Genomic DNA, 25886 nt, shown 5'->3' with positions numbered 1-25886 from the left:
TCTCAGTCTACAGAGAAATGTAAATACACAGTAATTAATTTGGGTTTAAGAACATTCCATACACTAGGGACATTGTTAAGCAGTCACTTTATCTATTTTTCATTAACCAGATTTTATTAAGACATTAAAACTTTATGTTGGGCATTTCTGAGATTTTATCATTCTGTAAATTTCATAGCTATCTGTGATGGTTCTGGCCACACTGTCTCTATCTTTTCCTTAATGAAGTAAATTTTCTTTCTATTGTGGACATACTTGTTACATTTAAGTATAATAACCCATCCTTAAAAACAAACAAACAAACAAAAAAGAAAACCCAGACAACAAAGGAGTTATTCTTTTCAAGATCTTTAAAGCCAATTCAAGGGCCACAGGTACATCACAAAGTACATCCCAGAAGTTACCCTTTCCCTGTGTAACAAATGGAGCAGATTCCAGTTATAATTTCTTCCTACCACATTTCTGCAAACATCATCCCCCTCAGAGTACACATTCTGATGCTCCTCTCAATCAAGCAGCTGAACCGCCACAAACAGAAATAAAGACATGTAAGTAACTTCTCAGGAAAGGATGAAAACCCTCACATTTTCGGTACAGTAATTAATTATACATGCTAATTCACAAAACCTACTGCAATTTACTAGTGATGCTGAATGAATTAATGACTGTTTATTTGTCTGACACTGAAGATCATTTTCATTCCAAGTGTGTATCGTAAATGCCCTCAGTAATGGCTACAGACACAGAAGAGAAGTACCCCCAATTCGGATCCCTTCAGCTGGGGTGACTGAAAGTTTCCAAACTGTTTGTAGTTTACCGGGATACGCTGAAACATCATGGGAGAAGTGACAGGGAAAGAAGAACCTTCTGAGATGCATACACATGCTCTTGAGATCTGAACTGCAAACAACTTTGCCTGATAAATCTTCACCTCCTCATAATTTGCTATTCAAGTTTCAAAAGGAATAGTAGGAGATGGATAGTAATAACAAAACTGAAGTCGGTCACGCAGACACAATATGCTGGACCCCAGCAACTGCAGAAATGTGCTCCAAGAACTGTGTTTACTGAGAACTTGAGAAAATAACTTGCCATAAATGTCTAAAAAACAATTATCTATGCATCATGCATATATGTACACATGAACTCTGCAAGCATGTGTCTGAGGGTATGGGCATCACTGTGTGAGAGAAAGCATGCCCTCATGGCTGTTTTTTGATAAACACATATATATTACATGGACAGTATCTACTCTATGTGTGTGTAACTATGGTCAAACACACACAATGTAAACAAATGGTAATGATTAACAGAGATACTGGGCGGTATTACCAATTTTGACTGCAGAGGAAAAACTGCTTAAAAAAAAGAAATTTTATGTTCCGAGGTTTGTTTTTACTGCTTCCCATTTCTACTGCTTGCTATTATCTGCACAGCAAAAGGAGAGCAGCGTATGGATTATTTAACTAGAATGTTTACAAGTGCAAAGCTGGGATCTCTGAAAATGAAACGTACGCTTGGGGGGGGGAGAGAGTAGCTCATTCTATTTCTAAGGAAGATGTTTTGTCCAAAATTATTTGTCTATATAACAGATTTATATAATACATGTTTATAATGCAGAGAAACTTCAGATTGAAAAGAAAGTCCCCCAACAGGGAAAATGAAAGGACTTCATTCGGCTTCACAGAGTTTACAAGTATTCTGTTCATAACAAAGTTCAAAGAATAATCGAAATTGCTTGCTTACCAATTTATACATAATATTAGTGAAGCACACGAAATACTTCAATCCACTAATTGTATGAACAAGACAAACGGCATGACCATGATGATAGATGAGATTTAACACCAGAAACAGTAACAGTTTCCTCAGGTACTTGAAATAAGTTACTACAATGCACGTGAACAAAACCAATTTTGTTCTATTATTGTAACGATAACAAACCAAAGAAAAATGCCAAGTGTTCCAAGGAAGTCTGGAAAATTAAATGTATTAAAGAGGACCTTGGAGCAGTGAAACCGTGCCAATTCCACTTTCTAGTGGGGAAGGGTTCTAGTTGCGGAACAAGGATTGAAAGTGTTAAAATACTTCTTTTCTGTGTTTCCCAATTTTATTTTTCCCCTATCTTTTGATTCAACCATTCTTTCCCGTCCTTTCCCTACACGCGTGTTCTTCAGCCCACTTAAAATGTTTTTATCTTGCCTTCTTTTCCCTGCCTTTACTATCAAATTCAGTAGGTTTGAACGATGAACAGCTTGACTTAGCATATTTTTAACCAGCTGGTCTAGCACCTAGCTTGTATTGCATAGTCAGATACAACCAAATGTTTATACAGGAGGTAGCTCTCACAAAGATGAGAAAAACCTAAGTAACGCGCATCCTAGCGTTCTTTCATTTACCGCTTAGAAATGAAAGTTTTGGGTTGTTTACTGCAGCCACACAAGGGACTATTAATAACCCTCAAAAGCAAAGCTGGAGGGAAGGGATGCCGGATCATCAATGGACGCATGTACAAACTCCTGGGAAAATGCTCCAAAACCTCTCAGGAGCGCCAGATCATCTAAAATAAGGACTAAACTCTCGGAGGTCACAAGCCATCACCAGTGACAGGAAAAAAAACTTGATTCCAGGCACAGAACGCTCCTACTTCGGGCAGGGGGAGACAGGCGTATCTACGTCATACCCAAGCCCCGTTCGTCATACCCCAACCCTGCTCTTGACACTTCACAGGAAAGGTGACGGCCAAAACTTGCAGTCAAGAGTTTCGCTTTATTCTTCTTTTTTTGTTGTTGGTTTGTTTGTTTGGGGTTTTTTCCTTTCCCCTGCTCAGGCAGAAGGATGTTCTCCTGACAGAGGGCCGGGATGTTAACTTGCCTAAAAATAATCGCTCCTGCTAGATCAACAAAAGGTCATGTGCTCGGCGGAGCGCCTTCCCAAGTTTGACGGGAGGGCGAGGTTGGAAGTTGAACCCCCCGCCTCGCCTCGCCTCGCCCGCCACCGGGCATCCCCAGCCGCCCGGGGACTCCCCGGACAGGGGCGGGGAGAAGCTGCCCGATAGGGCACTCCACTCGCTCGGGCCGGTGCGGAGCGGTGCGTTGCGGGCTGGAGGAGGGGACGGCAGCCTCCGAGGCGGCGGAACAAAGCTGCGCACCGCCGGGCCGCCCGGGTGAGGGGCGCCCGCCGCTGGCACGGGGCTCCCCCGCCCCGCCCCCACCGCCGCCCGGCTGACACGCCGTTTGAATAGCCAAGGTAACGTTTGCGGAGACACACAGACACACACGGGACCGACGGAGGGGGGGAGCATCTCCCCGGCCTGCCGCCGAGCGCCGGAGTTGCGCGCCCGTCCCCGCGCGTCCGTGCGAGCTTGCACCGCGAGCAGCCGATCCGGGCACACGCGCGCAAACACGCGTGCTCCTATCAATGAATTAAATAATAAAAAATACAACAACAAACAAACCACAAAACAGAACAAAAAAAAAAAAACGGGGGGTGCAAAGACACCCGTCTCCCCCATCTTTCCCCCCCCGAAGGCGAAAGGCAGCTGCCCCCCCGCCCCAAAAACTCGACTCACCTTTCAAACTCCTGAGGTAAATCAGGGTCAGTTAGCATGCTGGAAAAGCACAATTTCCCTTTGTCACAGCAGCCACCTATGGTCGCCTCCAACTGAACCTGTCAAGTGAGTCCAAACCTTCTAAACCGATTGATTTTCTCTCTCTCTCTCTCGCTCTCCCTCCCTCCCTCTCTCTCCCTCCCTTTCCCTCCCTCCCTCCCTCCCGGCTCGCTCGCTCGCTCGGAGCTAGGACTCCTTGACCAGTCTCTTAAAGGGGCAGCGCGCCTCGCAGCAGGCAGCTCGCGCAGCTCCCCCCACGGAGGCTGCGAGGCACCGGGCAGCCTTGGGGTGCCCGTCTGCTCCCTTTCAGTTCCGCTCCCCCGCTGCCGCAGCCGAACGGGAAAAGTCAACTCGTCCAATGTCCTAAAACCCGGGGGGGGGGGGGGGCATAAATAGCGGGGAGGATGGGAGGGAAAAAAAAAAAAAACCGACAATCCACCTAAAGCAACAGACCAGGAACAAATCTCCTGCGCTGGGGAAGACCAGTGGAGAAAGAAGATAAAACAAGAGCAGACTGATTAAATGGAAACAGTTATCAACTCTCTCGGAGTTGAAATAGGGGAGAAAAGCTTAGGCACATAAAAATGTTACCAAAGGCTCCGAAGAATTTTCATTCTTTGCTGACTTTCCCCCCTCCCTCTGCGCTCTCTCGCTTTCTCTCTCCCTCTTTCTCTGTCTTTGGGGAGGGGAAAAAAAAAAACCAGCACCACCACCAACCACCCCGCACAACAATCAGGCATTGTTCGGAGGGAAGAAAAGCAACTTTGACAGATTGAAATATAGCAGAGGCCCCTTCAAGGAAACCTGTAAACAACTTGTCACTCACTCTGTCGGTCTCACTGTTAGCTCTTGCTTTCCACAAAGTGCTGCGAACCGTCCTGGCAACAAACCCAAAGTTTCCTCAGCTCCCAACTCCATCAAACAGCCCTGTTGTGTGCAAGGGAAAAGGTAGCCGCATGCCAGAACAGCGGGCGCACACACACGCGCAAACAACAACAAAAATAAACTTTCCTTTAGTCTGCTGGGGCTTATTTTCTCTTTATAGCCCCCCCCCTTCTTTTTTGCCTCACCCCCCTTTTCCACGGGTGCAACCGGAGTCCCTCAGCTGTGGTTATTTGTGATGCCCCCTGCCCGGGTAGCCCCGGGTAACGAGCCCCTGGGCTGGCTGGCGGCTCGCAGCCTCCGCGGCACTGCCAATTATCCAGACGCGAACCGGGCAGGCGGGCAGGTAACGGGCCTTTGACACGCGGGGAAGAAGCAGCAGCAGCAGCCGCCGCGGTGGGGACAGTCCCGCATCCCGGACCGGGGACAGCCGCTCCGCCGCGGCAGGGAGGGCAGGGGAGGGAAGAGCTGCACCGCCCGGGCCGAGCAGAGCCCGCCTCGGCGGGGAGAGGGGGGCAGCGGCCGGGAGAACTCCGCGGCAAACTCCCGTCCGAACCCCCGGGATGAGCCGCGGGCTGCTGTGGAAGCGGAGCGCACGGTGCCTCAGCAGTCTGCCGGCCCGTGTCCAGCCCGGCACGGAGCTCGCAGGGAGCTGGGGGGGGGGGGAGAAAAAAGAGGAAAAAAAAAAACAAACTGGTCTCCCTGTTCTTTAGCACACACATGCACACACACCCACACACAACCACTTATCTATACTCCATTCTTTCCAGTTTCCCAGCCCTAATTCCTTTCTCTACTGTTTTTTCTTTTCCTTTTTTTTTTTTCCCCTCCTTTAATTTGCAGCTGGACAACATTAAGGGCCTTTAAGAACCACGAGGTTTTGACCCCACAACAGTTTCATTAGGTCCACTGCCCCCTCTCTTCTCTTATGCCTCCCTCCCCGTGACAGAGAAAGCAAGTTTACTTTCTGAAACATATATATGCATTCATGCAGAGCAGTCAGGAGATGCTCAACATTTTCATGCCCGCTAGCTTAAAAAAATTCCAAATAGAAAAACTTATTATTTTTATTAATATCCAACGGCTACACTGTTTAGTTCACTCATTTTCCCACTCAATGCATATGTTACAAACCAGAAGGCTTATACAGGGGCCAGTCAGTCCAGGCTTGGCATAAATGCATCATTGGCTACAAGTCTGGGATGATCATTTTAATCACGAGTAGCAAACCCACTTGCAATCTACGTGCACCACCCCCCAAAGAGCATTAGACCATTCACGAAGCAAAATGCCGAAGCTAAGTTTGTAAAGGCACCGTCACCGCAGTTCATAAAAGAGGATCAGCGAAGGCTGCTTCCAGCCTGCCTTACACCACCACGGCACTCCAAGCCAAGTCGCATGCAATCTGTCAACTTCTGGCATGAGGTAGATCTAATGGCTCCTCACTGTGGGGCATGGTAAACCGACTTCCTCCAGTAGCCCCTAGCAAATAATATTTTCGACAGAGATCCATTCATAGGAGCCTGACAAACCTAGTTAATATGTACAAGGATTTTTCATTTGTTATTTAGTAGCTAGCCCTTTTAGGACAGCTATGAAGCAGACATTGAAAAGGCAGCAGATGATTAAAAAGAACAATTCCAAATACTTTCTCTTTCATCTGAGGGTCTCAAACCATGTTAAGTCTCACATTACTCCTCTGCAGGTAATAAATATAATTAGGGCTGATTCCAAAACTTTATTTGTATTGAAAAGTATCTCACTCCGCAGGGGCTCCATTCAAATCAGCAAATCTCTGTGTGGAGTAGGAGGCTACTTAGTAGGAGAATTTGGCCTCAAATGAGGAAACTGAGATGCAAGCAGGCTTAATAGGTTGCCCAAGTTGACAGTTAGTAAACTCCAGCAAAAGGATGAGAAATAAAGATCCCATGTGCCTCAGAGTCGACAACAGTCCTTATGCTGTTCAAAGACTGATATTTTAGCTTTTTTTTCCACACAGCGACATGATTTTTATGTCTACTTTTTGGTTAAAACACACTACATTGCTGTATTCACATTTGTAGGGCCCCTTTTCTTGGTCTTTCATTTTCCCCTTGACTCACCATTATCCATCCATAAATGCTCTCCCTTCCCTGCCACTTCTTGCTTTGCTTTCCCTGTTTCCTCACACTTGGCCTTGGGAGAAGTTTGCAGAGAGAAGCCTCTCAGAACCCCTAACTGGGGAAAAATTGAGACCACTATTTAGTAGAAAATGTTTCCACAGTTTTGTCAAAACGGGACTACGATACTTTAATTGCACGTTAGCTCCAATTAGCTCTCTAACCTCATATCCTTTCTTCAACTCAGCTCCACTTCACAACTGCCCTTCTACCAGGTCCCTTCCTCATCTGTTCTCTTGTATTTACTCCTTCCTGTGTCATTCCCTGTTTGAGCTTTTTTTCAGGGCAATGATCACGTACTCCTCCAAGTTGGTATTACGACTGCCATTATGAGGCTCGGTGGTTACTGGCTTTCAGCTAACATGGTTATAAACCAGAGCAGTCACCATAGGCGTCAGGAATGATGGCAGAGAACACTGGCTAAACTACGAAGAAATACAAAGAACCATAATAAAGGGAAGGGGGGAAATGTCCAGGGGAGGAAACAGAGATGGCTGAGCAAGAGGGAGAGCTGAGAAGGGGAGAGGAAATGGAAGAAAGGAAGGAAGTAGAAATCAATCCCCTAAATGCTTCTGACATGAACCCTTCTTTTCCCTTAGCCTAGTTTACTCTTACCCCCAAGCGTTTTGTGCTCAGGTACCTACCCCTTCTTCTTAGTTTCCTTCATTTTACTTTTTCTGCAACTACCAATCTCTGTTTCCCACCTGAGCAGGGGGAAACAAAGTTGAGTCCAAAAAGGAGAGAAAAATTATTACTGTTGCTATTGTATTAGTATTGTATTAATGTATCATTGGATTGTTAGTGGATTATTAACAGTATGTGGTATAGACTTATTGATAAAATTATATTCTCATAGGAAGTTCAACTGTAATCACAAAAGGCAGGAAAAGCAAATAGTTTGAGGGAATCGTTGAAACCCTTCTACAAATCATTTTATATTAACTGTAAAGCTTGCTTTTTAGAAATTGCCAGGGCATATCACAAAGGCTGCTATCATATCAGAAAGCGGAAAAACTGAGGATTTGGGATAAATAACCACTGACTGAGAAAGAAGAAAATATATGTAGTAATATGCAGCTGTCCAGTTTTTAATATATGAAGTTTTATCTTGTCCTGAAACTTCTGACTAGTAATAGCAAGCCCCGATGCCCCTTTTTACTGAGCTAATTACAAAATCCGCTTGCAACCTGAGAGATCCACATTGCAATTCTCTCAATTATCTTCTTAAACTGAGAGTTCAGGATATATGTTCAAATATCTTCAACTGATGAGAAAAATGACATACACACACAGCCACCCCCCAGCAGATCAGTGAACCTGCATTTCTTTTGCTTTACTTGCTTTTAGGGGTGCCCATAAAAAGTCCAGGTAAAAGAGGACAATTTGGGTTGAAATGAACAAAGAAGCCCTGATTTTCATTTGGGTGAGGGGAAAGAACTCACATCATAAACTCCTGTCTGATTTTTTGTGCTTAACTGATTTTTTTTTTTTTTTTTGTTTCTATTGTGTTTCTCCAGTTCAAGAGGTGAACCAAAAAATCAATTACCCACCTAGCTCCAGTTAGAAATACTGTAACTATGGAATATCACACAGACAGAATCCACAGGTCTTTATACAAGCATATTGGCAGAAGGAAAACCTTAAACAAAACATGAATTGTTTTGGGTTGGTTTTAATTATCAAATGATAGCACTTCAGCCTGGTGCCTTTGGCAAATCCTGCAATACAGTAAGTAAAGGAAGTGCTGGAAAAAAATAAGAGCTTTTCAGCTTTTGTTGTTTCCACTGTAAGTTTTAATAATAGAGACCTACAAAGTCCAAGGAAATGTAAGATATTCCACAGAATGATTTACTGGAAAATTCTCACAGAAAATGTGCAGAACTCTGAAGATTCTAAATGGATTTCCTTTTTCAGGCACACATTCAAAACAACTGCAGCATTAAGAACAAATCTGTAATGCTTCTAATAAAGTGTGTGTGGAACAGGTTATGAGTGAGCAGAGGGAGAACAGACCGGGATTGATGCACTTACTATGAAGAATATCTCACAAATAATGAGTGCTTACTTCAGAGTATGGAAATGTTTAGCTACAATGCAGTTTGGATCATATGCTTAGGAACAGATTTTTCCTTTCAGTGTGCATGCCTAGCTGCCATTTCCATTAATGGGAATTAAGTACATGTGTCAAGAGGAGAAGTTAACTCTTAGAAATATAACTAATCTATGCTTTTTTTTTTTTAAAGAATGTAAATGCCACATCAGGCATGTTCGGTGTTGGCAAAACTGAGTGCTGAATATAGTATAGCAAAATCTGAGAAGGAGAAGGCGGTCTGGAGGACTGAAATTTCTGTGCTATTTAGAGTTTTTCAATTTACTGAATTTCTTCAAGGAAAAGTAAAACCATCTCATTTGCAAGTGGGAAGCCCTCATTTATCAACTATTTACTTGCAATTTCAGCAGGGGCCTACCATCTGCAGCCCTCCCTGTGAAAGAGAACTGACACTATCCTTAAGAAGAAATCTGAACCTTCATCTAAAATTTGAATTCAGACTTGCCTCAGGGTCACTAAATATTACAATAAAGTTCCTAATAATTTTTTTTAGCAGAGGTCGGCATCTTTTTGTTCTGCATCAGCCAGGTGAAAGAAACCTCAAAATTAATGCAGATGTAAACTACAGTATTGAAAAAAAAAAAAAATAGTGTATGCAAACACATTAACAATTATGTTGAATATATGTCTTAGCAAAACCTAACTTCTAGTTGTGGAAATGAGAAAAATTAGAGGGTGCATTCCTGATTTTGTGTCATGTATCTATCCCCACTCTCCAGTTCCTTTATTTTTGGTACAGCTTGTTTTATTATTTCTCTTTACTGTCACTACAGGATCTCTTTACTGTTTATCTTAGTAGCCTTGGTCTGCACAGAAGCAGCTTGGAAAAATATTAAATAAAAACAGGACAGTTTCAAAAAAATAGCCACAAAAACAGAGAGCATATCCATGGATGGGAAGTGTGCCTGAAACGATTTAAGAAAGTAACTGGATTTCAAATTTACAGTTTTGCATTAAGGCTCTGAACATAAAATGTTACTAAAATAGGAACCTGTTGCTCTCTCTTTTTTCTTTTTTTTATCCATCCTCCCCCCCTCCCCCCCCCCCCAGTTTCTTTTTCAGCACAGTTATTTTGCACGGAACATATTGTCCCAGCCGAAGCCCACAGCCTCACCTTACATGCAGTCTCCCTACTCTGCCTCCATCCTGATTGGGATGATTAATTTCTGAGTGACAGGCCTGTTTACTGTCAGTGCCCATTCGATCTTCAGCCTCTGGGATGACAATGCCAGCAGGAATGCTCCTCCTCCGTGCCATTTCCAATGACTGTTATGAGCATGTAAATGCCTGCCACGATACACCCAACAATGAACCTAACTCATTTCATACAGATAATCGACTCCCATCAAAAGGAAATTACTCCCTTTTCCCCTGGTGTGTGTGCACAGGAGTGGTTGGTAAAAATCAAGTCTCTTCTAAACAGGCAACCTAAATTTTACAGCCAAACATAAGTTTCTGAGCCTGAGTATACTAAAACCACAATTTCGATCTGTTTGTAAAAGTAGATAATAATTGTTGACTGTTACTCTGAGTGCACTGAAATGGAGATCTTTCTGGTTAACCCAGTGGGCCCTTCTGCGTGGCTCTCAATACAATTCCTGCAGGTTTTATCACCACATTCTTGTCACTTCCTCAATAACAATTCTGTCTCTTTTCTTTTTTTTTAGTCATCCACTGAGAAGGGTTAGAGTCATCACGGTTTGTCTCTGTATTTCTAATCTGACTGCTTTTCCCGCTGTAGTCTGCTCTTACTAACCTATGCACCAAAGACACTGCGTTTAAAACAAACAGATTTGTTTCCATCGATTGTCTGATGTAAAACAAGCATCATGGAATTAGAAGTACAAGGGTGTTTTGGAGTAATCCACAGCACCTAGTCCTGTGTTTTCTGAAGGCATTCCAGCCTTCCTTTTGTGGCTTGCTCCAGTGTTTGCTATTGAAATTCTCTATGCCCACAGATACATCTACTGTCTGCTGCTCTTCACTAGAAGCAGTTGCTTTTTTAGTGTCATTATGATCACCTATTACACTTTTAGCATAGGATCACAGCCACCTTCAGCTAACCAGATTGAGCTCTTTGGCACTGGGCATGATACAAATAGATATAGCTGAATTCATAGTTCTCCATTTTATATAATCCATTGCATCAGAGAAAATTTAGGAATATAAAATACTCCTAAATAATACTACTACCATTTTCTGTCCACTTAGTAGTAGAAGAACACTGAAGAAGGCCGTTTGTAAGAAATATTCAGAGAATATTCTTACAAACTCTGAACCAGTTTACAATTAGACAAAGAACACAAAAAAAGGTAACATTCTTACATTCTGTAAAATGCTTATCTATTTTATTCCTTTTTAGTCTGTATAGTCATAAGAATGCATGTAATTGCTATCTAGTAAATGTTTCAGAAATATAGATGCTGAGGTGTATGTTTTTTTTTTAATTCAGAACAGATTTGGAAATATATTCCCTTTCTACCATACCATGCACAAGGTTCCTACATTACATATACAGTCTATGGTAAGATTAATACAAATCAGTGTTTATTAACTGCACTTTACTGATATTTAACTTGTTATACATGTCACTGGGAAGATCAAACTGTAAATTAAGCAATGATTCTAATGACATTAAATGCATCTCTGTAAGGGAAGGAGTTATAAACCACGTTGCTATCCTATACCTTGCACACTGAAACAGCAATCAATGAGTACGTAGACTTATGTTTCATTTATAAGTTACAAAAGCATACCATACCAATTCATTTATTTTAATGACGCTCTGATGCAGTTTTATGAGTGATTTTCTACTTCGAGTAAACGCAAAACTAATGCCATTTGGTTCTGCCAAAGCAAAAAGCTGAACTTCCACTTCCAACACACAGACTCCAATTCAGCCACTATTACAGAGAAATAAATACGTAAGTATGGTATAAAACAGACCAATGGCTTGTTGTTATTGCTATTTCTATGGAAGCTTAACTCTTGCTTCTCATCTCTCATTACATGGGACAGCCAGAGGCTAGAAACATTGCTGGGATAGCATGCTAAAGGCCCCTGGGAATGCTTCTGCAACTTGTATGGGGAAAAACTGAGAAAATATTGCTACAGTATGCTGTAGCATAAGTATGGGAAAATCAGAATATTCCAAAGGACACTCTTCAAAATCCCTAATGTGTTGACTACCTTCTACTACCAATTATCTTGTAGGCAAGACAGATCTTCAACAATTGCCACTGGGGTATATTGAGAATATAAAATAATCAGGAAATAAAAAAAAACAACCCAGAAAAAAAAAAATAGAAATAAAGAAGACCACTGGCTTGAGAGAAACATTCACTGTGCTTAAAATACAAAGAAGTTTTTCAGGAATATTTATCAAAGAAAATTTGTGTAATATATTTTCCTGTGCCTGGAGAAGATCCAATGCTGAGTGTCTCTTCTCTTGCCATATAACATTGTGCTGAATCCAGACTGCACATTTGCTCACCCACTTTTCCCCTTAAATAACACTTTCTATTTCTGATGTGGCTTTTGTTTTGTTTTACAAAGTTTAATTTCTCTTTCTCTGTTGATGCATTTTCCTTTTGTCATTATTTCAGAGTTGTGTAAAAGTAATTAGTGACACAATGCCAAGGACCGAAACTTACAAGCAACCTAAATATTTTGATTCGCTGAGAATGCAGTCCGTAATTTACAAAGTGCCTGACCGTGTCCAACAAATAAAATAAAATAAATTGGGCAACTTCTGCATGTTAACAGCCTGAGGCATACAGAGAAAGATGTCAAAATGCGGAAACAGTGCATGTCACCACATCAGATATCATAGATAGTCTTTTGACACTTGCTCGAGAAACAAAATCACATTTGTACACACCTTTTTAGCATTTGACCCCACATGATCATTCCCGTCAACCATCTCTCCTGGTATTTGCATGTAGCCACTGTCTTTTCTTGAGAAGCCTGTGGTTCAAAAGATGGGCAAAGATTTCACCTGAGAATGTCACAGATGAAACTTGTTTTCTAATGAATACTGAGCGAGCAATAGAATGGCAGCAAGTGTCTCCACAAGTGCAAATTGAGTGGAAAATAGGAGATTTTTTTAACTGGCCTTGTCTTTTTGTCGTGGATATTTTTTTGTTGTTTATTTTTGCGATGTGCCTAAACTTTCTCAGAGGGGTCCCAATACTGTTAATACAAAGTTAAAACCTGCTGTATACAGTCAGGGCAGGCCTTTTGCAGAAAAGCAACCAGACAGAGCTCTGTGATTACAATCTCTGAAAAGTTCACAGTTTTTAGATTGATTTGTGGGCCATGACACACAGAGCCACTGAAAAAAAAATGCTCAAGATGTTACTAGGGTCTGTGTTTAATTGCATGAAAAATGATGTACATCATTTAACAAAGCCAAATTTTCTTATGATAGTTAGAAAAATCACCACAGAATTTAAGTGAGGATTCTACCTCAAATACAGAAACCACAGCCTGGTTCAAAACATGAGACAGTTCGCCACTATGTTACGTCCTAGGTGTTTCAAACAAGGTGGGCTCACACTGGACAAGCCTCTATAATGAGAGGGAAGTTTACTCCCATCCCTGATCTCCTACTGGTTGCTTAACTCTGGCATATACACTGCCTCACAGAATCAGTTAGGCTGGAAAAGATCTTTAACATTATCAAGTCCAACCTTTACCCCAGGACTGCCAAATCCCACACTAAACCATGTCACTAAGGGTCTCATCTACATTTTCAAACACTTCCATAAAACATCAGCTTAAGTATGAAGTGGCTTAAAATATAAAATAAACCTCTTTTTTTTTTTTTTTTTTTTTAAGACAGAAAAAACAGGCAAGCACACTACTGAGTCTGATACCATGAAATACCAACCAAGATGGACCCATGATTGCACAACATCCCTCGAAGGACCACAGGTGACTGGTGCAGATCCAGGCAAACCTGGTTGGAGCCACACAGGCCCAGTTGGATAGAACGAGCCTAACATGTGCTACAGAACCTTATTTGTTAGAGGTGTGGTCTGCAAAGACAGAGTGAGAACAAGCTTTTATGTGGCTAACTCCAAAATATTGTATTTGGACACAATTCAGAGATAAACATGTGAATCTTAGTTCTCTGGTATGGAAATACTCTAGGAATCTGGACCAAATGTGAATTACAAGCTGCATAAAAGACTGTTTCCTATTTTTATTTGTATGTTTGCATTTTGACTGAATGACTTGTTCTGGTAATAACTGAAGAAGTAAAAAGGAGCAACCAGTCTTCCATTCCTTTATATCAGAACATTTTGGTTGTATTATTTATCTTTTCCCTAAACAGTGCCTTAACTTTTTCCTCATACAGAAGTCAGTCTATTCAAGATTAAAATTTGCACTGCTTTTAGAATTTTTTCTGTTTCTGTCATTCTTCAGGTAGCCTAGCCCATAAAGAACTCAGTATTACAGGAAAGGGCTTGCTACTGACATATGTCACTAGTATTTTTAGTATTATTTCTTATTGTATTTTCAACAACTGGATCTTGTCTTTGGATCATTCCACCAACTTCGATTAAGCATTCCAGGAGGAAACATAGGTTATCTTCCCTTCAACTCCCAAGTGGTCAGAATTATGCTAGAACAGATCAGTGAGCATCATCACATCCATTTTTCTGCCTGACATGCAGAAAAAACACCACACTGTCAGCAACACACTTGCTAAGACAACCTGCCTCTCTTTCTGCATGGAATTCTCTACCATTTTCTCCAGCCCTGACTTGAATGATTCTGTCTCAGATGCATATGTTTCTGTACAGCTGGTCACAGTTATTTTCAATTCATTTATATATATATATACACACACACACATATATATATATATTAAACACCACCTACTACACAGACTTTAGATACCCCTGTTGTAATTTTCCTACACAAAAAATTGATAATACACTTTTAGTTTTGACTTCCATCCCTCAGGGGACTAATTCTTCAAAGTACTACTATTTCACAACCACTTTTCTAATAGCCCGTTGTGAAGGTCTTTTCCAAAAAATATCTTTAAAGGTGAAAAGAATTAAATCTGATAACTGTATTTTATTATTTGTTGACAAGCTCAAGAAATTAGCATTAGACATCATTTTTCTTCACAAAGGCTATGCTGATGGATAGCTATAGTAACACAATGCTCATCTATACATCTCCTAATTTTATTTTTTATTACTATTTCAACCAATTTATCAAGTAAGGGAAGAAAATTCATTAGACTAATTCTCAGCATTAATTCTACTGTTCAATTAAAGAGAAGCAGAAAAATTGCTATCTCCAACCTTACAGGTTAGAAGCCAATATTAAAGGAAAGACTACGTATTAAGTTAGCAGCCCTATTTGAGCTCACCATCAATTTCCAGTAGCACTTTTTGATATGTCTAACTTTAGCTGCTGAGCTGTTGCTCTTCATTTGATGAGTTTAGTACCTGCTTTTCCTTCACTTTTTACTCTTACACTAGCTAATCCTTAATATTGAAGAAGAATGGCTACAGGTTAGATTTCCCTCTTAAGTCTTCTGTGATAGAATATGACAAGGAAATAATTTGGTTTCTCATCAGACCTGTTATCCTCCTTACCTATTACTCTGTGTTAGAATACCGAGGAAAAAAGATCCTTAATTATTATTCTGTATTACAGCACTGAAGGAAAAATTACTACAAACTTGATGTGGACAGCCTTTTAGAAAATATCTGAACTTTCCTAATTTCAGCAGACCAACCCCCTCCTCAAGATACCACACTTCTTTTGGATTGCATTTCTAGCTTTCTTTCTTGCATTTCTAGCTAGCAATAGTTTTAATCCACACCTATTTCCATAGTACACCTCCTTCCCTAATATTGTATACTCAGTGCTGCAAAGCAAGTGTTCAAGCAACTTGGAACCAAATCCACCTCTGGACTAGGTAAGACCTCAGGGGTTGATAAAATTCCACCATTCATTGATTTACTGAGGCAGCCTATAAAATCAAAACCTGTCTTTGTCAAGGTGGTATGAAATGGCAACAGCTCTCTAAAGATAAGGGAACTATAGCTTCCTGTATCAGACACTTGGGCCACAGATCTCGTGAGAGTAAGTCACCATGTAGGAGTTTCGATAGTCTCTGCACATGGTTGGACTAGCCCATAAAAGATAAATACAGTAATTTTTAGTAATGATCCAAAGACCTTCATTTACAAATCTGATTGCAGAGTTTTGTGTGACTACTCTGCAAAGCTGGCACTATTTCCATAGGCAGGAAAGAAAGCATGTGAAAGCAGGATGGTAAAGTTTCAACATTAACCAAAACCTGACAGGTTATTCCTCTTATTTCTTTTAAAATCTACATATTTTGTATAAACCTTATAAAATATTTCCTTGTATTAGAATTTTATCTGTGTTTTTTTCTGTGATTGGTAAATATGCACAGTCTCCCAGCCACTCTCTCTGATACCCATACAGGACCTGTAACGTGACCTATCTCAAAAATACAGGATATTCAATTAAAACTTCTTAGCCCTGCATTTTAAAAGGTTGTTACACACAAAATCTATGTACCACAATTCAGTTATTAATATAACATGAATAAACTACACGGGGAAGACAACAAGAGAGCAAGCCTCTTTGAAAGAATCTGTTGGACTATTTGGATTCACAGATTAACCAATAAAGGAGTAAAGGAGGCTCACCCCCACCTATGTTATCAGTACAGAGACAAGAGACCCATTATGCATGCTTAACTGGAACCCACATCATGTGGACAGTAAATCCCATGTATCTTTGTTGTATTAGCCTGACTGCACAGAGTCACTCTTTGCATAAACCAGGAGCATCTGTCTAGGATTTTCAGATATTCAGCATTGGTTGCTGAAGAGTCAGATGTTGCTGAGCCATTTCTGGTCATCCACAGATCTCATAGATCACTGCACAAAGCAACAAGGCACTACGCTATCACTAAAACCATAGCACATTGCCCAATTCTTTACAGTTTGCATGTCTAGAGAAGCTTTCAAACTTACATTCACTGAGTCAGTTACAATGCAAAAGAAGATCCCTCTAAGAAACACATGCAGGTCTCACAGCATCATTCTACACTGAAAACTGACACTGATCATTTCCATTTGCATACCAGTGAGTAAAAGTTTCCTCACATTTAGACTATGGACAATTCTCATTTCTGGTGATCTGAAATAGATCTATAATATTAGAGGTAATATCCTTAACAGTGTGACTATACTCCTTGGACTTAGGCCTTTATTCACCATGTAAGTGTCATTGTTTTCTCAGTGTTTAAATACACAGAGCTGAATGAAACATTCAAAGAAAACATTCAGTTTATGTACTGTGATCCATTTCAAACACACAAAAATACAAACCTAATAAAAATAATGAAAGATAAGTGTGAAGTGCCTTGACAAATATAAGGAATCTATAAAGCCGTCACTAGGTGGGTCCATAGCAATGGATTAGGCTTTGAGAGATCTTACGTGCACAACATTAATGCTTAAAACAGATGCAATACAGACAAAAGGAGAGTCTGGAAACGGGAAAGCTAAGTGGGAGACATTCGTTCCTCGAGCTGCAGAGCCATCAGGCCTGGAAACCAAAGGGCTGAGGGGCTGTATTTTGCAATGACTGCCCACCCTTGTAAATGCTTTTGTTAGGAAGGGTACAATTGAATTTATAACAGAAGTTACTCATGTTATCTGATTAGCAAGTCCACATGCTAACATAAAAGCGGCGTTTCTTCTTTCTGTAGGAGTAAGGTTGAGGATGAAGGAAGGTATTTTTATAGACCTAAATCACTGCATCTTCAAGCCTAAGGAGGAAAGTTCCTAAATTCATCCTTGAAAGTATTTCTTTGGGGCAGTGAGTGGAAAGGAAAGTGTCATTTCTTAAATTACTTTCCTCTTGAATTGCCATAAGGATAGGGTGTGGGTTCCAGGAAGAAAACCCATTATTTTTGGTCTGGTCACATTTATTCAGATCTGGCCAGATTTTAGCCAAGTAGGAAACTGCCTCATTGGGGCCACCATGACAGCAAGGAAGGAATAACAGGTATTTTCTCATTTCTGTTAAGTAGAAGCTCCTATGAGAAACAAAGATGATGGAAAACGTGGGTGTACTATTTGGTTCCAGCTGGCTTCACGTCACAGAGTAAGGAAATGCCACGATCTTTGACAGGTTCATATTAGCAAAAATCAAGCAGAAGATTGTGGGAAAGTTTCCCATTCCATTATCAAATAATTTGGGGGAGGGAGAAGGATGGGAAACTAGCAGTTTTTCTTTCTAAGCTCTCAGGAACTGTCTATTTTTATGACCCTTTTAGTGTTGAAAGCACTGTCTTAAATAAAGACTAATCTCAAAGGATGTGAAAGCAACCTAACGTTAGACTATTCAGAAAATGTAAAGCAGGAAGAAATGAGCCATTTTTATCTGGTGGAGCTGCTACACATCAGGTCTAACTTACTGAACAGTGATAGGTGCCAGGGCCTGGAGAGCCTACACCTGCATCAGCAATGCTACAGTAGGGCCTGTCTCCATCTCCCCACAGCTCTGCCCTGACCAGCCATGGGTGTGCCAAGCCAGGCCCACCCATAGCCCCACATCCTGGCCTGGCCTCTGTTTGGCACCATGGAGGTGATGAAGCTGTGGCAGTGCCCCCAGCTGCCCTGCTCCTGTGCAGGGTGGAGAGACTGGCCCTGGCTGCCAGCCCCTGCCCTAACAGCTGGGGGGGAGCACCCGTAGCTCCTGGCCCCCAGGGAGCTGCCAACCCCTGTCGGCACCCTGACCATAGGCTGCACATCATCGGTCACCCACAATATACCCAATAACCAAATGCCAGCAACAAAACCTGCCCAATAAACTCCAACATTTAAACCAAATAAAAATCAAAATCACAAGCATCTTCACTATGGAGAATATAGGGGGAGCGTGCCATTCACATGAGTGCATTGCTCCCAGTTACACACATAAGTTGTCTGTTTATTATATAGAATTAATTGCCTTAAACACTAGACAGAGACCGATCCATGGCAGTCAGTAAGGAAGCACTGGGGACAGTATTTAAATAATAACTCCCACTGGTGTTTGAATTCACTGCTACCGAGAAGCTGCTCCTCGTCCTCAGGCCTCACAATTCAACTGTATCTTCTACCTTTGGATCTTCCCAGGCCATTGCTTTGAGGAGCAGAGAAGGGACTACCTGGTTCCTCTGAACACTGCCAGAACAAAGAAAGGAGGGCAGTGCCTATGGCTCTCTGTGCCCCACACACCTAATAGGTCAATGATAAAGAATGACTGACTTTAGCTGGGAGAAGCTGAGGCCAGCTGTCCTCTGCCTGAAGGCTACAAATTTATGCCCTGCTCTTTCTAAAGACCTGTTCCAACTGCCAGACACTAAAACTGCAGCTACTGACCAGTCAAAATCAGTAAGTCTCTCTAGAAGTTGCTACAAGATGCAGAAAACTTGCTTTGATGGAAAAATTAAATAGCATGATGATGACCCACTAGCATGGAAGTAAGGTATGCAGTTGAGAAAATGGTCCTTCAGCTTCCAGATTCTCTTCTGTGGCCTCTTCCTTCATTTTACTTTCAGTGGCAATGAGTGGAGTACTAAAATTATTTTAATACCTAATTCACTGAACTAGGAGAGTAATCTCCTCCCACAGACAAATTAGTTTTTTATTCTTTCTGAACACTCAGACCCATTTCATTAAAAGCATAAAAGATCTCAACCAATCCAAGACTCTCCTATGTTCCAGTGGTTGGGCCACTCTCCTCAGAAACACACATCTGACCCCACTCTGGCAAGATGAGAGACTAGCCCTCACAGAGCAACACTGTTCATTTCTACTGAGACAGCAGCACTTCTGAGTCCACTTTATTTTAAGTTAAGGATCTCGTGCAATTGGGAAGCTTAGGCACAATCAGGGTAGACAGAAGCTAAGAAGAGGTTCTTGGGATCACAAGATTTCATTTAGGCACTTATGCTCTGTCACTATTCACTTTAAACACGTGCAGATCTGAGCCTTAGTGCAGCTTCAATTAAAGAGAACAAGATATTGCCTATGTAAAGAAAATTGATGTGGTTGGAATAAAATCCCCAGACAGCAAACAGGCTGGAAATACGTATAAACACAGGAGTTCAAATCTGTTATTTAGCAACCGCTTAGAATTAGTATTTTTGTTTCTTAAAAATACATCTTTGATACAACATTAATATCTGCTCACAGCCATTCAAAAGTTTAAGGAGTGGCAACAGTTAATTTTTGTTAAGTATCACTGTCAAACCGCACTAGGATATATGCAGAACTCATCACATGGTTCTTTCAGTACAGTTAAACAACCCACTCAGACAAGACAACATAAGATAGCAGCACTATGATATGAACTAAGTACTATTGTGTTATCAGGACACTTTCAAATGAACACTCTAAAGACACTTAGTAATTTCTAAGCAATTTTGACTATAAAATTAACCCTTTTCTGATTCCAACATGCATCACCAAAAAATACATTTCATGCAATCTCTAGATACAGAAAACATAAGGTAAAGATGTGCTGCCTATAATAGTTTGAACAGCTAACCCATAAGGTTGGAATTCCCTGATTTATAAAGCCACTACTGGTCCAGTTTCTTTCAGATCTTTCACGTCGTGTCAACTCTAAGTATCCCAACTCTAAAAAAGTATCTTTTTTTTTGTGGGGCTTCTGAGAGAATTGGGTAGTTAGTTGTTTTTTTCACAGCGCTTTCAAAATATAGAGTATTGCATAAGTGCATGGAATTGCTGAAAGAACTGACAATGGATCTGGAATTTTCCTTTGGTGAAACACTTGCCTCAACAGCCACAGCTTCTCTCATTGAGAGACTCTGTTTTCTTTGAATCACTGCTAGTATGTTATTAACTTCTCTAATAGATGGCACAGATTTGTGGAAACCAAGTCCAAAGTTCAGAATAGAGGTGGATCTCAGCAGGGATATATCCTGCAGCTTTCTCTGGAGTCCTCTCATCAATCAACTGTTACTAAAAAGGCAGAGATAGTGCAAGGGATGGAATACTACTTACTGGATGACCTGGAAGTGTCATGAACATTTGACGAAAACAGTATTTGCTCATACTTCGTTGTCATTGTTTTGGATTTACGGCTGTTCTGAAGAGATGAGGCTAACAGTGGCAGCCATTGTAGCTGATATGCTGTTTGGTGTGGTATTTGGATTTTGGTCAATAGTCGATTTTGCTTTATATGCATGTCAAATATCCAAGATCTTGAGAAATTTTGTTAAACCAGAAAACCTTTTGTTGCAAATCTGATACATTTCATGTTAATAATGCTGCAAAAAATCCACTTACTTTGTGTTGTATACTATTTGCTTCCAATTAGCCTGAAAAGAGAAGAGCAAGGAAGAAGGTGAAAAGATAAATGCAACTCAGAACTTTTGAAGTTCTTCAGAAAGGTTCTGTTCAAACAGCAGCTCAAAGTATAGTCTGGTTCTTATTTTATCCTAAGTTGGCTTATCCATCTACCATAAGGACTTCTTTAATTCCTGTAAAACAACTGTGTGTTCAGGAGAGTGTCTATTCTGAAAATGTTTCTATTCATAAAAACGGTCTTGCTGAATTCTAGCTCTCCAGTATGTTTGCAACTCAATGTGAGATTTACTGGCTGACAGATAAAAGATGTCTTTTTCAAGCACCAGTCCTGAACACTCAGTAAGGGATCATAAAATCAATCTGGTTACCTAGTGGCTCATCCAGCAACAATAGGAATAGATAATTTGTTCACTGTCAACACGTGGACAACTCCATTGCCTTCACTGCTTTCAGTGGGGTTGTACAACCTTGTGGAGGAGCCACATTCAGACTTCTGCTCCTGATGCACAAAACAAAAGTTTCATGCCACTGTTCTCTGAAGCTGCTGCTCGTATAGTGTGGAGCAGGGGTCGGCAACCTTCCAACGGAGATGTGCCAGATTGTAATTTTCTTTCCCAAATTAGAGTTTAAGAATGCTGGCAGGAACTTTGCAGGAGCCAACAGACGCTGCCTCTCAAAGAGGCAACATGCTGCCAATCAGCTGATTGGCAGTATCTTGCCTCTGTGTGAGGCAGGGGGCTCTGGGCTCCCAGGGAATTAGGATCTCAGTAGGAGCCAGTGCCTCTCAATGATACCTCCTGCATAGGCCTTCCTATGTGCCATTCTAAAACTGCCCTATGGTGTTCAAGCCAGGAGTGGCCAGCTCCTAGCTTCTACCCTAAAAATCTGTCCAGAATTTGAAGCCATATCCCAGCTTGGGTACAGATTCTAGCATAGAGGCAAAGGACCAAAAGAAAATAGCATTGAACGCTCCCTGCAGCTTGCAAAGTCATGGGAAATAATACAAACTTCCTGAGTTGTGCGAGTTTATCTGTAAGTCTGAATTTCTATCCAGGGGCATGTGGGCAATTCCAGTGCCCAAACACACACTTTAGAGAAAAATTCCCTGAAAATAATGTTGCTTCAAATATATATACCTCTTTCACTTTCAGGGCTCAACAAACATTTTTAGTGAGTTAGAGAATAAATACATGTAAGTGTAAGACACTGGTTAGGGTAAAATAGGTAACTACAAGCAACTCCGCACATTTTAAATTAAAATGCATTAGAAAACAAACAGGATTTTTCTCAGTTTTGTGGTGTCACAGTTATCTGAGCTTAACTGAGACACAAAGACTACCAACCTCTACTTTTTCTTTCAAAAATTAAAGGTGATAAGAGTCTTCCCACCTCTTCCAGTTTCTGAGTGAGTAGCCATCATGTTTTGAAGGCATGAAAATCATGCTCATAACCAGAGGCACTGCCATCAGCCACAGTAAAGGGATACAATGGTGGAACCATGCTTTCCTCAATTCTCCGCTTTGCTGGAAAACTGAGCAGTGACTGAATTGGTAGAGCTGTCACTGTATCCTCTTTGTGGCATTCCAGAGTAGCACTGCTCCCCACCTTCCTAATTCCTTTTCCACACAGGCTGTAGTTCACAATCTTCCCCTAAGAACAGCAGTGTCTCTAACTTCTGTGCCACTGGCAGTACTGCACTGGCTTTTGTTCAGTAAATAGTCTAATTTTGCTGAGTTGGTACCAGCTGAGGTTGTTAGTGATATATTGTTCTAGCATTAAACACACTGTCACCTGGCAGGATGATTGACTAGAGTCTGAATCTTGCCAGAATAGTGTTTTGCAGTTTGGCATTTCTTTATTAAGTTCAGGTTAGATTCACCTAAGGAATGCTCTTGCCAGCTATGCCATGTTCGACTTCATATCCATCATGATGATTAATGGTCTATTTACAAAGATATTCAGAATGAAATTCTTACCTTCTTTTCCCAGCCCAACATAAAGCACTCCTATCACTGTATTCTGTTGAAGTAAGCCAAATTCCATGAGAAACATTTTCAGACATCAGCATAGGATCTTTCCATGCTCTGCACAAGTCCAAAACTTTCCAAACCTGAGTGTGTATTTTTAGAGATTGCAATTGTTCAAAAACCGATATATTACTAAAAAAAACCCCGACTCTTCACTTCTTTGCTTCCCCCCCCCACATTTTTGACTGTGTTCCTCTAATTCGGTGAGCCATCTAGGAATATATGAAATTTTGATCATCTGCCTCTATACCTATGCAATTATCAGAACAGCACTATTATAATGGTAGTGCCTAGGAACCTCAGCTGCCAGTGGATGGTAGTTGCTACATAAACACAGAGAAAAATCATAGTTTCTGCCCCAGGCATTTTGCAAGTTATGAAACAAGAGGCAGCAGTTAGATTGCAGCAGTATGGGAGCAATGAAATACATTTGCTCAAGATTATTATGCAGTGGTTTCACAGAGACCTATCAAGCTTTTTTAGATATTAAGATAAACTATCAGTCCAGCCACAGATTCAACAACTCTATACAGCTCATTGTCAAGCACTGCAGACTACCATTGTTTTGTGGTTTATTGCTTGGGAATGGCTCAACTGTACCATTTCACCCTCTGCAGTAATGGACTTCCATCCAGGGCTGTCACTGCTACTTTGAAAGCTGAGAGTAGAGACTGAAAGACACAGCTGTGCTATGAAGCAGTTATGAAGTAAAGAGTTATTAATCCCTACAAGCATATAAATCACCATGCCCAAAAAGTGATACAGTTCCTCTAGTATATTTTACTCTCCCGCTGAAATAAGAATTTCTCTTGCTCAACGTCCCTTATGATATCCATAGATTTTTATTTATTTTTTTTTCTTAAGTAGGGCCAGATTCTCAAAAATGCCTGACAATGTAACTAGAAGATCGCTCTGTAGGATTCAAAACCTCTTACAGAAGTAGGGCTTAAGCACTTTTTAAAATCCCATCTGACTCTTTGATGAACCTCCCAGCACCTAAATATCTTAGGCACTGACCCATCATGCTAAACAAAAAAATCACTCAAAACTTCCTCCTCTTCTCATACACAGCTCAGTGCTCTGCGACAATTATAAATCCTGGGTTAAATCTGGTAGCAGCCAAGTTTTCCCCTTAAGTATTTAATTAATCTTATTGCCAAAGTATTCTTCTTGAAACCTTGATAAAGAGCCACTTAGCACTCAGAATTAAAATTTATGGGAAAGAAAGCTCAAATGGGATTTGACTCACCTGACATTACACATCTTCAGCATAGCTGTTAATATCAGAGCTAGGCTCCATTTGCAGTTAGTGGAAAGAAGTACAGTCTCACAGGACAGAATTAACTTGACCCGTTCTAACAAAAGGATTTGGTGAGTTGCATCTCAGAAGTGCCTTTATCTCTGCTTTGACCAGAAAGGAAGAATAGATGACTAACTTCAGCTTTGAAGACATGTGAAGTTAAGTGAGATGGATTGCACCACTCTGTCTGAAGTTAAAACAGGATGTTGACAGTCCAGTTTTAGGAATTCCTTTTCTGTCATTGACTACAAACATAACCATCAGCAAATCATCTAACTTCTCAATGTTTCAGTTTATGTATCTATAAAAAGGGTATATTATAGTGCTATTACATTCGAGATCCACTGAGAAGTCAAGGCAAAAGTAGCTCTTGAAAGTGTGCTAAGAACCTCAGAGGGAATATATTAAATATGTGTAAACCATATTAAAGAGACTACTAAAGAATGGGGGAAACAACTGACAAGACTGGGAGCAAGGAATAAAAGGATTAAATTCCACTCGCTGCACATAAATGTTGTGAATAGTCTATCTTACAAATGTTTAGCATGTTGCACATGCTCAAGAGATCTAACATGTCAAGGTGGATTTTCTCCACACCATGAGGAGAAGCAAAGAACTTGGTTAAATTGTCATCTAGAGTTACAGAGTGCAGGCATGCTAGCAGTTTATTGTGCCGCTAAGCCTTGCAACAGTGTAAATGAAGCTCTTATTGCAGGGTGCTAATCTTCTCAGAATTCTTATTAAAAATGGATGATTGCATGTACTCCCAAACAGCCAGGGCATCAGGTTTTTCTTTACTAAGCCCATAACCATTGGCCCCAGCGCATTTTTGCAAGCTTTTTATAAAGAAAAGGCAACATTTTTGAGTTAACTTGGCCATTTGCAAGGATTTTATTTTTTTCCTTTTTCCCACCTAAGAAAGTCTGAAGAAGAAACATTTAAGTTGTCAGATAGGAAAATAGAGTGAATTTTGTTTCTGGACATGGCACTCTCCCAGTCTATGTCTTAAAGCAAATGGTTAATGCTCCAACACACAACCAGGGATGCTGTAAAGGAGGGAGGAATTGAGCACCCGAGGTGATTATAGCTGAAAACATGACTCTAATGTAGGGAAATAATTCATATTTAAATAATTGATTATTATCTACAAAGTTATCATTATAATCATGTTTATAATGAATGCATGTTTTACCAATTTGAAATAACTAAGTATTCTAATCTTAGCAAGCTTAAAGAAAGTCTGTTAATGAGATAAGAATATTTTCCTTTCTGCATATGTATTAACTGCTCTTTTTTTTTTTTTTTTTTTAGTTCAGAAAAGATGCTTGCAAACAGATTACTCTGGGATGTGTTTTTGCAAATTCACCAGTGTGAGTGCAGGTAGTATTAGGAGTGAACACTGC

General features: G+C 40.8%; 1 protein-coding gene across 21 annotated transcripts in view; it reads right to left on the bottom strand.

Moving 5' to 3' along the window:
• Positions 1–25886, bottom strand: part of SOX5 (SRY-box transcription factor 5) — a 639441-nt gene that overhangs the window by 289335 nt on the left and 324220 nt on the right. For 3 of the 21 annotated variants that reach the window (XM_061353694.1, XM_061353702.1, XM_061353712.1), the window contains exon 1: positions 4437–4607. The exons of 8 other annotated variants lie outside the window; for them this stretch is intronic. In XM_061353694.1, coding sequence (XP_061209678.1) covers positions 4437–4528 — 92 coding nt within the window. In that variant the 5' untranslated portion in view covers positions 4529–4607. Of the gene's footprint in view, positions 1–3571; positions 3670–4436; positions 4610–22545; positions 22799–25886 lie in introns of those variants that run through there. 10 more of the 21 variants (XM_061353698.1, XM_061353695.1, XM_061353713.1 and 7 more) reach the window with 6 other exon arrangements.

Source organism: Neopsephotus bourkii, unplaced genomic scaffold, assembly GCF_033783945.1.
Source record: "Neopsephotus bourkii isolate Nb327-2 ecotype Australia unplaced genomic scaffold, CSIRO-AGI_Nbou_v1 NB_690, whole genome shotgun sequence".
NCBI lineage: Eukaryota > Metazoa > Chordata > Aves > Psittaciformes > Psittacidae > Neopsephotus > Neopsephotus bourkii.
This window is presented reverse-complemented; position numbering and strand designations above follow the sequence as displayed.